General features: G+C 41.5%; 1 protein-coding gene across 1 annotated transcript; it reads left to right on the top strand.

Annotated features, from left to right (window-relative positions):
• The first annotated feature begins 1848 nt into the window (after positions 1–1848).
• slc34a1b (solute carrier family 34 member 1b) lies at positions 1849–12110 on the top strand. The gene is made up of 13 exons (XM_075480492.1): positions 1849–1893; positions 2735–2810; positions 2889–3071; positions 3444–3590; positions 3856–3999; positions 5281–5392; positions 5876–6071; positions 6977–7072; positions 7167–7230; positions 7357–7524; positions 7694–7810; positions 11172–11296; positions 11517–12110. The coding sequence occupies exons 1-13, from the start codon at positions 1849–1851 to the stop codon at positions 12108–12110; spliced, it is 2067 nt and encodes a 688-aa protein (XP_075336607.1).
• The last annotated feature ends 260 nt before the right edge of the window (positions 12111–12370 follow it).

Below are 12370 nucleotides of genomic sequence, written 5' to 3'. Positions count from 1 at the left end.
AAAGTTGTAGGATCCCATATAATCTATGGGATTCCGATAATTTTGCAAATCATCCTTAATCACTGAAATAGTGTATTTTTTAACTGCATTGACACAAAACTAGCAAATGCAGTTGTGTAGGACATATCTGTTGTTTCCTTGCGGCTTCGATAAGGTGCATTTTGGCAAAAAAGATGGCGTTTTCAGGGAAGCTCAACTGGTTCACTCAGAACTTCAACCACTTAGCTGTCAAACACAAATGTGACAGTTACCATTCCTGATTGATACAAGTAATCGTTTTGCTATTGTTATCAACACTAATTCCCAAATAAGATTTAAGAGTTGTTGTTTTTTGTTGCAATAAATCTATCAATCTGCTTGTTTAACCAATGCTCCGAAACCAAAGATTTTGAAAAAAAAGGGCGCAGGTGACTTTTGTATGAAGAGATGTATCATGTTTAATTCCTTATAAAGAGTATTTTCTTATGTCTGCAAAATCAGGCAGATATACTGTCCTTCATATGTCTCCATATAATCAGCTTAAATATTATCCTGACCACCTTTTATTGAGAAAAACAGAAGAAACCCTTAGTTGGAGCATAATATAGCATTCCTTATAGTTCGATTATCACAGGGCAACAGAGCAGTAGTACGGAAGAACAGGACTGATTGTACGGGCCTGCGGCTCACTCATTGACAGGTGTGGTGAGAGGCAAGATGATGACCCTGTCATCTCTGTTTTGCTTATCCCCAGGCTGACAGGTGGTGGAAGCCTCACTATGACTTGCACATGTGGAGGGATTGACTGTTAAATGGAGGGCTTTTTACCAAAGAGCTCTGGAGCTGCAACACAAATGAGCTATCACCATATGTGTGTATAAATGGTTGCATGCGTGTGTCCATATGCACATCTGTGCCTGCGTTTCTACTTTTCTCTGCCTAAAGCTGCATCAAATCCAAAGGGTTTCTCCCCTGTAGTCAGCACTAAAGGAGGCAGCCTCAGCTTCCACCCAGCTACCTGCACAACAACAGAGCCGTTATCTCTCCCCGGCTCCCAGCTCTCACAATAGTTTGGAAAGTAACAACTTAGTGGAGGGGTTTATTAAGTTCTGCTCCTCTGAGGTCAGCAGGTTTCGCAGATCTGGATGAGAGCACTGCTGATATGACAGAAATGTAGCTGGACTAATCATTAACAGCCAGCCTGTTTCACAGGCCAACGCTGCTCTCTCTTGTGATGAGGAGTACATCACCAGTGGGCAGTGGAGTGTGCTGGTAAATGTGTATACGTGTAGGCTCGCAGGAAATCTCCCAGATAGCTCCTTTCCAATCATATCACACATAATCTTAAGTGCTGGCAAAGCGTCGAAACACCTGTACATTCTGCACGAGTCAAGCAGATCCCATCGTACATGTCTGAAATACTTCAACTAACTTATGGTGTGAAAGAGATGATGATAGAACACCCCGTTTTAAGTTGTTGCCACGTTTCAAAGCATGATGAAAACTGCTGCGTGAGAATGTGAGTGGACTATAGAGAAAGTGCCAAAATAATCTGCAGCCTTCTTTGACATTTACCACTAGGTGTCAGATTTCTCCTGCTCTCTTCTACAAGGACGATTAATCACATCACACAGGTCACTGTTTTATCTGGCCCAGAAATCAGGTGGAAAACAAGCAACTGAGCAAACATCATTCATTACCTAATACACAGCAGGCTTTCCCCTCTGATGCATCAACTTAATGCTTTGTGTTATTGATTAACAGTGCCATCCCTGATGATGGAGCAAGTTAATCACCAAGGGAGTATGCATTCCTCTTCACACCTCCAGAGCCGATAGCTTATTTAAAGATGATGTTCTCCTCAGTTTGATGCCTTTAATTCACAGGGGTCACACCAAGGCTGCTAGAGATAAGGTAAGAGGTTGCACATCACAAATACAGGAATGTCTTTGTGTGAGTATACGGCGACTTAAGAGTAAAACCTGCAAATAGAAGAACAGCGAGAGTGGCATATGAGCGTGAGGCAGCTAGGTAACGGTCTGTGCTCATACACAACATGGTTCACACAAATAGGACCAGAGTTCATTCAGATGTGATTTATGGAAGTTGTGTCAAACACTCCCACATACAGACAGATGTGCATATGCTAACGGGGCCTCTCTGCAGATCAGAACCTGTAAGGACGCAGCGGATAATGCTAATGATGCAGCGACTGCAATTACTGTAATTTTGACTGCTGTAATTACTTCCATCCTCTTTGCTTTTAAGGGACACGTTAGTATTTCCTCTCCCATTGAAGCCTCGAAAAATATGGCAAAGTGGCTGGCGTGAAAAGGGGAAAAACAGTTTCTTTAAATAAGAAAATTTAAAAACCTTTGGAGGAAATGGCAGCTCTCAGACAGTCTCTATAGGAGCTGATGTGCAGCTGTAAGAAAAAGGGAGGACAAGACAGGTTACACTGATACTGGTGCTCTCTTGCTGATTCTAACAACTTGTTCATTTGTTGGGAGGAAAAGTGATGCTGCACAGTGATCATTTTGACCTCAAATCAAAGATATCTGCCACTTACAAACAACGTGGGTTCCCTTTGTTCTCTTAATTGCTTGTCTGTCGCTCTCAGTAGCTCTGCGAGAGATGTGCTCGTATACAGACATGTGGATCTCTTCCAGCCTCTTTTTACTGCTGCAGGTGGCTGACAAACACATTCACTCTCATCTGTTCCCTTCATTTTGATTACTTGCACATCTCTCCACAGTTCTTAGAACACCATATCTCCTCTCACTCTCTAACTACAGTGTCCAGTCGATTGAGTGCAGGGCTCAATTACAGTGGTACCTTCAACTCCCATCATCTTTTGTATCTTTTAAATGTTTATAGCTGCTCTTCGTGCTCTTGTTCTTCATCATCAGGGGTAAGGATGCACACTGCTCAGCTCTCTTCACAGCCCAAACTTCTGATGGAGGAGGACAAGGAGTCCGGCATTGGCTCCACCCATGACCTTACGAGCAGCTTTGAGGGCTACAGCGTACATACCAATCAGCACTCTGGCACACCTTCACTAAAAGATGCAGACAGACTCCCCAGAGAGAAAGGTACAAGACAGACACTAAGACGAGAGTTACAATTGCATCTCTTTAGGTGGCAGACAGTTTGATCTCTTTGAAAAGACAAATCACAGTTGCAGTAGCAGAGCCTGATGCTTGTTCAGGAAAAAACATGCTCTCAAAGACAGTGAGATCGTGTGGCCCTACTGTCACTCAGTGGGGCTTGGTTAGATATGGGTCATGTGTGTCAGATGGATTTGTTCTCCACATGTGAGAGCTAACTGTGGATATCTCTATCATCCAGAAGTCAGAAATCACAGAATAAAAGAACGATACAGCCTGCAACATTCAGTTTTTTGTGTCATCTACAACTGTTTGCTATTCAAGCCAAGCTACCCTCTCGCTGCTTGTTGTTTTGAGCAGACAGCTCTCAGACCACAGCAGTGAGCCCACACAAGATCAAGCAGATCCTTGTCAACATATCCAAGATCCCTCTTCTGTTCATCCTTCTCTTCCTCTTTGTTTGCTCCTTGGACACTCTGAGCTCTGCCTTCCAGTTAGCAGGGGGTAAGTATAACCCCTGCTGCCCCGTCAGCAGTTTGATTGTGATTCAGTTAGTTGATGTTTGACAAATAAGTGAGTCACACAGTTATAGTTCACACTGTCCTGCTGGGCCTCGCTGTATAATTTAAAGCAAAGCCTCATCTCGTGACCTTTTGAATTTGGGGGAAACAAGCAGGCTGAGTCTTGTTAAACATTGCTTCTGGCACCCTTGTCAACTCTGAGACTGATTTTTTTTGTGCTTCTGTATGTCGGCGGCATATTTGACCAGGTAAAGTTGCCGGGGACATTTTCCAGGACAATGCAGTGCTGTCTAACCCCGTGGCAGGGCTGGTGGTGGGGATATTGACAACTGTGCTGGTTCAGAGCTCGTCAACCTCAACCTCCATTATAGTCAGTCTGGTGGCCTCTGGACGTGAGTAGGTGCATGTGTGTGTAAATGTGTGAGCACCAGCATATGAGCTGTGTTAAGTTTTAAATAAGACCTGGAAATGGAAAAGCAGATATCCAGGTCAGCTTCATTCAGTTTGTGATTTGTGCGTTTACTGCATTGCATGCCTGTGTGTCTCTCCAGCCTATTCCTTTGCATATAGATATAGCAATAAAGATAGAGACTACAAAAATCCCACAATGCATCTTTGACTGTAACAACAAATTATGTTGCAGCTAAAGTATCTCACTGTTGAAAATGCAGAGCAATATGTCCTGGCTCATAGTGCTTTTTTTTTCTAGATGCACAAATGTTAAGAGATGAATGTGTAAAGCTAGCATTATTGTATACATTTCCTATTGCTGGCAAAGCCCCAAAAATACTAAAAACCAACATTGTTTGAATTCCTCTCACAATATTATACTTTGATTTCACCAATAATCTTTTCACCAATAATCTTTATCGTCATAAATGTATCATCATCATAACATTGATATATCATGCTTTTAAAATTATGATCATTGTCAGCCCTGGTATATTGCGCCACCTCTGGCTATAATATACAATAGTATTGTGTCAGATAGGCTCCTTACATGCACTCTAAATAGTGGCTATATATAATATCTGTAGTTTGAGATTTGGCACATTTACTTTCCTTTGCAAAGTCAAAATAAACTATAGCTACACTTGTCAAAGTTTTTGTGACTAGCCTGAAATATCACTTCCATTTGCAAAAGTCCCCTTAAAATTATGCGGTCTTGTTGGGTGTACCGGTCGGAGTGGTAATTAAATCATACCATTCCACACACTGTTATCTCCCAACAGTGTGTGGAATGGTTTATCCCACTTCATGGGAAAATTCACATCAGTTCAGGCTCTCACCTGCTGGTTTTGGACATTTCATCCATAAAGTGACTGACATCGGTATGCAGAAGGTGTCTATTTCCTTCCAAGGCCTCTTTAGAACAGAGCAAAGAGGGAGCTCATTATCTAATAAACAGGAATGCATGAATGTTTGTCCTCATGATGTGTGTCCTCTATGTCGTCATTAAAAGCTCACTCCTGTATAGCTGCCTCCACTCACATGGAAATCACAATCACCCTTCATCTCTATTAAAACCCATGTTGCTTTCAAGGTCATGTATAGTAATTGCATGAACCGGGCGCTGCTATTCACGCCATGAGAAACATTTATTTTTATGGATGAAAGCTGTAAAAATGCCTCTGATGTAAAAAGGCAACCTTCTGTTGGGTTCCATCTCACAGTGTTGGAAGTGAAGTCGGCTGTTCCAGTCATCATGGGGTCTAATATTGGGACTTCTGTCACAAACACCATAGTGGCCATGATGCAAGCTGCAGAGAGAAATGAGTTTCAACGGTGAGTAAATGTGGTGAGGCGGGAGATGGGGGAGACAGCAGAGCAAGGAAGAAGAAACTTAAATGGGCAAGTGGTGAGGAGAAAGATACAATTATTAAAAGTGCAGGCTAGAAATCAGTGGAGGGTGAAAAAAAAAAGCATTGGCAGCTGTTTGTTTTCTCTTACCGTCAGACACCATTTCACTGTCATTTCTGAAAAATTGACAATAATGGCATCGGTCCACGCTGATTCTGGACCAGTTAATCTCTGTCATGAAAAGACACTGCACTCAACAGATGGCATGTTATTCTGTCTGTCTGGTAAAATAATTATCAAGCATTATTCTTTTGTAATATCCACATACTAAGTCCAAATCTAATTTCTCATTACGTCACACATGTCCAGAATACTGAGCCATGAAAATCAGATTAACAAGCAATTACTTTGGGTAGATGATCACGCTGACCTTGGGTGAACACAGTTAATTATTATGACCCACCACAGTGCCTTTGCTGGAGCCACAATCCACGACTGCTTCAACTGGTTGTCAGTTGTGGTTCTATTACCCCTGGAGGTAGTGAGCGGGCTAATGACCTGGCTGTCCCAACTGCTGGTCACCAGCTTCAGGCTCCATCCTGGGGAGGAAGCTCCTGAGCTACTAAAGGTCATCACAGAGCCTGTCACCAAGCTCATTATACAGGTAATCAGCCCCATGGCATTTTTTTTTTAAAATATCCTGTTTTAGATAACCCTCCCACAGGCATAAAATATCTAATAGAAATTTACATTAATTTGCAAAGCAAATTTGGAGCAATTTGAAAAATAAATGAAAGCCACAAAAACTGAAATGTGAATTGGAGCAAGTGAATTGTAATGGTTTAAACCCTGTTCTTACATTTCTATTCCTGAGCTTTTGGTCCAGAAAGGTACAAAAAGACCATGGTCGTCGTTTAATTGATGAAGTAGCCCTAAATGGAAACTAGAGCTTTTACCTCGAGGAAAGCAAACAAACATAAAACAACAACAAAAACAAACCCAAATAAAAACAACAAATACTACAGTGGACATCCACAAGGGGCTACAGTTACTGGAGCTATATGCTATCCAATCCATCTGTGAGGCACGTTTCCATTTCTGTTTTATAAGAGTCAAATAAGAAAATGTGAATGGAAACAGTAAAAGTTGAAAGCACATAACTAGGATTAACACTATACCATACAGAATTTTCCCTCTTGCATTGAAAGTCAAGCCTGGATGCTACCATGAACCTGCTGTAGAGTACTGGGATGAATTAGCTCCAGATAATGATGTTAACCTAATTAGAAAACAAGTGACAGCTGATGTCATCTAACAGTCGAGAGATGAGATTATTTGACAACACAGAATCTGGTCCAAGCATGAACTCACAAAATGAACCAATCATTTTACATCATGGAATTGTTTTGCTAATATTGACTGTAGATCAATAATATCAGAGACATGGCTGACTGATTTGTGCGATGGAAAGATTAACCCAGACCCTAAAAGGTGAACAAATGCAACTCTGTGATAATTTAATCTTAATCTCCTTCAATTTTCAGACAACATTTGTCTTTCTATCCTCAGCTGGACAAATGTGTGATCACGGGAATCGCCATGGGAAATGAGGGCATGAGGAACAGGAGCCTAGTGAAAGAATGGTGCCACATTGACTCGTTTATGGTAATTGTACATCGTTACTTGTACATTCAGACATGTCTTTGACATCTGGACAAGGAGCCTTTGATTGTCTGCCTTTCTTTCTTTTTATTTACAGTTTTCTGGCAATGGGAGCACTGAAAACTGTGGCCTCAGTAATAACATGTCTTCGCGCGTCAAATGTGAGCACAAAATCTGTAATATCTTCCACGTTCCAAATATCCATGGGTATCACTCTTAAGCTTTTCATCGCTCAATAAGAATGTAGAAAAAACATCTTTGCATCTTTGTTTTCTTTCTCTTTGCAGGTAGACATTTGTTTGCATCTACAGAGCTGTCAGATCTCACAGTGGGCCTTATTCTCCTGGCTGCCTCCCTGGTTGGCCTCTGCACATGTCTGCTCCTCCTGGTAAAACTACTCAACTCTCTTCTTCAAGGCAAAGTGGCAAAGATCATCCATAAAGTCATCAACACGGGTGGGTGTTTTCGTTTTTATTAGGGTACCTGCATTCAGCAATCAACACTCCAGGCTTCGGTTTGTAAGGAAGCAACAAACCAAAAGGAGAAAAAAACCCAGAAAAACTCTTATCTATTATACAGAATAGACTGTGCTGTAATTTATGTCTCTACTATGCATCCCTACAGACCTTCCAGATCCCTTTGGGTGGCTGGCGGGATACATTGCCATGTTTGTGGGAGCAGGAGTGACATTTCTGGTCCAGAGTAGTTCTGTCTTTACTTCAGCCATGACTCCCCTGGTTGGTGAGTAAATGTGCTTTTGCTCCATGATAATATCACTACTCTTTGTAAGAAATGTATTTAAATGTTAGAATGTTTTAGGAGACATTAAATGCTTCATTTCGGATCTATATCTTTATCATTTGTACACGAGTGTCTTTGCATGATTCAAAGATCAAAGCTTAAAGTTCTTTTTCTCATATTTCATGTTGTTTCTTATGCAGCCTCTGAGTTTAGCCTCGGCCTTAAATAGTTAATTTCAGATTGAGGCTCTTGAAGTCTCTCAAACTCTGAAACAATTTTTTCTGACTAGCTATCGTTTGGTAGCCTGTAGGGAGACGCTACCCAGTTCTTGTGAACACATCTTCAGCTTCTTGATCACAATTTCTCGCACCCTCTTAAATCTATCTATAGGCCTACGTGTTTAAATCCAAAGCCAGAATATGACAATGGACAGCACAGAAAATCACAGCCACAAAGACACATATGAAGGTACTTCAGCAGAATTCAGCTAAATGGCGATGTATTTATTTTATCTTCTTGGAGCAAATAATCAGCCATCATCACTATGGCCAATGTTTGGAAAACTAAAGTTGCAGCAGTGGGATTCGTAACCGAGACGACCTCTTCATTTGTCAGAGACGGTGGTGGTTTTGCTTGGCTTTCGCATGTATCACTGCCAGTATGACTAGCAGTCAGGAAATTATTGATGACCTCACAGTTGTCTAAAGCAACAGTATGAATTCAAAGGTTTATAGGAGTTGGGACTTTTCAGAGTGAGGAGGAAGAATACCCTTGACTTATCGAGTCAGTCGCCCATCTTGAGTTAAATTAAGCTGCATTTCACTTGTTGAAGACCTGAAGAAAGTCAGAGAGATCCCACAACAAGTCCAAGCTAAAGGTTGCTGCTGTGAAAGCTTCCAGAGCATTTCTAGGAAAAAGGCTTGACCTAATTAAACTGTCATGTCATTTTTATTCGTCACTTCTGTCTGACAGATTTTTCGTCCTTGTGCACCAGTTTTTATTCTGTCTCCTCAGTAAGAGGAGAGGCACATGATTACCCAAAGCATTTTCCCCAAACCTTTACGAAAAAAGGATTTCAGTTTTTATCCAGGAGAGATCTACAATCCCTTTGATGAACTTCAATTCGGGTTTCACGTTCAGTTTTGTTTGTTTGATTACTGATTACCTTGGCTGCTCTTCTGTGACACCAGTAGTTTTCTAAGATTGGATAATACTGCCTTCAAAGATAATCTGACTGCAATCATTCCAGCTATACACGGGCTGCTGGTTGTGAGCATTAAGCGTACCCTGCTGAACTGCTGCTTTGTGTCTGCCCGTGTGTTTTCTCACTGCAATCTTTCCTGGCACTGGTGCTGCAGCTACCTCCTGCAAATTCTGTTTGCTTTAATGATGCCTCTGATAGACACTGTGAAAAGAGATTTGTGGAAACCGATGTAATGGGAAAATAAAGGTGAAAACTTGAAACTGAACAAGTTGTACCAGTCCCATGCAATTACTAAAATCAAAACAAAATCTTTCTCATACTAGGTAAGCTAATATATCTATAATGTCTGTTACATATTGCCTCCATACTGAAAATACAGCAAAAGGTGTTTTTTTTGCTGACTTGAAGTCGTGTTTGAATCTTTAGATGACACTGCAGTGCTGTATAAGCGACATATCATACAGCCAGTGTGCACACTCCTATCTATTAAAAATGGGAGCCAAAATGTAGATCATGAACTCCCACACCACACTGCTGGTGTGAAGCCTGTCTTAAGGCATTTGTCTACAGATTGTGTAAATTCCTTCTGTGCTGTGTCTTTCTTTTCGTGGTCATGGAACAAGATGGAGGACACGTCAAGCCGACAAGATTTCTGCTGCCATGATTTTAAACTGCTCAGCTTTAATTGGGATTTTACACAATGGCACCAAAGTCATGCCGACCAGCACGTCCTTCCAACCTGCGCTCCTATTGGCTGATTAGGAAAATCTTTCGTCACAAAACCATGACACAAGCCATTTTTGAACCTCCCACACAGTGCCGTGTAAGACCGTTGTTTGCGGGCCACGATCAATCAAATCACCACGATTGTTTCAAGGTTGTCTTCTTCCATCTGCGAAAATACAAACTCGCACTGGCATTACACTCAGCAGTGATGTTGACCAGTGGTGGCAAAGCTAGAATGGTTCCAAAGATTGTTTTTGTTACCTTACTGCATTGTTTCGAGGAAGCTTAATGGAAACACAGAGAAAATAGGACTCCATGAGTGAAGTCGGTCATTTATAACAAAGAAAAAAGATTGAATTAAAGCTACATAAAAGTATATTAAGAGTGGTTTGTCACCCTCCTGCCCTCATATTCATTATTTATATTTTAAGCTCACAATGCTTTCGGATTTTTTCCGTAAATTAAAGCGGACCTGTGAGGAGAAAGTCCCTTTTAATACGGACTTAAACATGGCTCTAACTGTGCTGAGAACTAGCTCTTACTGTTTAGTGGGTTGACCCTTATTTCAGTCAAGGTCCTGACCTGGACTCTGACTCTCCATCTTTCCAGCTTTAATTCAACCTCCAATATGTATCAGTGCATGCATGAGTCATTTAAAGTATGTGATCATTTTGTCCTAAAGTTGTTTCAACAAGGCAAAAAGAGAGTGGGTGGACAGGGAGAATAGGTGAAGACAACACAGAAGAGTCTCTAATGTCAATCAGGCCCAGAAGAATTATCACTGTAATCTAACAACCCTGTTGCTTCCAAGGCCACTGGTTTCTGCACCAAGATATAAATTCTAACAGCACAACCTCTAAACAGACATTTACTGCAATGGAAATAAATTGTTAACAGGACATAGAACACATATGCTGCATTGCATTTTTTTTCCCCAATAATATTCCCTAACCTTGTGTTCTCATACCGACAAGAAAATACCTGAAATATTGAATAAAGGCTCATTTGCCTCATGGACAGGGCCAAATGAGGACATTAGCTCGTGTATATCAACTGATCGTCTTGTGAATTTGTAAGAACATGTTGCATAACTGCCGCTGTAGCAGACTGCTAGCTAAATGAAGCGTGTAAAATCTGTGATGAGTTAGTCATCAGCTTGCTACACAGTGATAAATATGAGAATGGGATCATTTTTCCTTTCAAAACAGGCTAATTAACCAAGCTTGAAATGAAAAGGCAAGAAACTGTCTAAATGAGAGTTCTTAATCCACAAATAGATTTCTGTTTTATGTTGGATTTCCGCTCTGCCCTCTCTTCAAATCTCTGTGATACCATGTAGTAATATCATGCAATTAAAGCTTACACACACACTCACAGGCTTACAATTCATCCCACTTATCTTGCTTCCTTTGTTTTTGACACCTCCGTCAGGCATCGGTGTGATCAGTCTGGAGCGGGCGTATCCTCTTACCCTTGGCTCCAACATTGGCACCACTGCCACAGCCCTCCTGGCAGCTCTGGCCAGTCCTGGGAACAAACTAGCAGCTGCCATACAGGTAGGCAGATGTTTTGTTTGAAACAACATTTGCCGTTTTAAAAATGCAGATGACTTTGGTAAAATTATAAAGGAGACACCACCACCATGGACCACTGTAGTACAGAGTGAAACATTCAGACATTTTTTTCACTAGAAAAAAAACCATGCTGGTTTCAGAGGATTATTTATGTGTTTCAACACTTAATGTCTGCTTCTCTTTGCCTTCTTTGTCCACACAGATTGCTTTGTGTCATCTTTTCTTTAATATCTTTGGCATTCTGCTATGGTATCCTCTTCCATTTATGCGTCTACCAATAAAGATGGCTCGTGTCCTGGGTGAGCGCACTGCCAAGTATCGCTGGTTCGCAGTCTTGTACCTCCTCATCTGCTTCTTGCTCCTTCCATCACTGGTCCTTGGCCTCTCGCTGGCCGGTTGGCGGGTAATGGCTGGTGTTGGGGGTCCTTTTTTGGGTGTTACCCTCTTCATTGCTATGGTAAATGTGATGCAGGCTCACAGCCCCCATCATCTGCCCACCAAGCTCCAGACTTGGGACTTCTTGCCCAAGTGGATGCACTCTCTCAAACCACTTGACAGCTTGATCACCAAAGCAACGGCATGCTGCAGCTTAACGTGCGAGGAGGGTCAGGAAGAGGAGGAAGAAGAGGAGCCCATCGCAACACAAATGTCAGGCAACATGCAGGAAGAGTCCGTTCACAGGAAAGAACAGTTGGCTTATAGCAACCCAGTCCTGGACTGCCTGGATGAGAGCAGACCAGGGGTGCTGGTTTTTAAATTAAAAGGGTTAGAGAGGTGCAACAGCACTCCTCTGTAGTGGAACGGATAACAAAAGCTATCTTATACTCCACTGTATCCACACTGAGATGAGAAAATAATTTTCTTTAACATTCATCGAAAATGTTTTTTTTTGTTTTTTTTTTAATTAAATAGTTTCCTAAAATCCTGCTGAGTGCCATGAACTCAGTAGGAGATTTAAGTCAAATCCCAGTTCCCCTCATTCATGGGATCAAAGGGAGTTTGCTCCTCTCCAAAAAGATATTATCTGATATTATCTGATATTACCTAATTATTTCA

This window comes from Odontesthes bonariensis, chromosome 13 (assembly GCF_027942865.1).
Source record: "Odontesthes bonariensis isolate fOdoBon6 chromosome 13, fOdoBon6.hap1, whole genome shotgun sequence".
NCBI lineage: Eukaryota > Metazoa > Chordata > Actinopteri > Atheriniformes > Atherinopsidae > Odontesthes > Odontesthes bonariensis.
The sequence above is the reverse complement of the archived record's forward strand: the minus strand, read 5'-3'. Positions and strand labels throughout refer to the sequence as shown.

Excerpts from the sequence above, each read along its gene's own strand:
- slc34a1b (XM_075480492.1), top strand. The coding sequence starts at position 1,849 with ATGCCTTTAATTCACAGGGGTCACACCAAGGCTGCTAGAGATAAG. Across the intron at positions 4,000-5,280 it reads CAGTCTGGTGGCCTCTGGAC|TGTTGGAAGTGAAGTCGGCT; the intron begins GTGAGTAGGTGC and ends TCCATCTCACAG. Across the intron at positions 5,393-5,875 it reads GAGAGAAATGAGTTTCAACG|TGCCTTTGCTGGAGCCACAA; the intron begins GTGAGTAAATGT and ends GACCCACCACAG.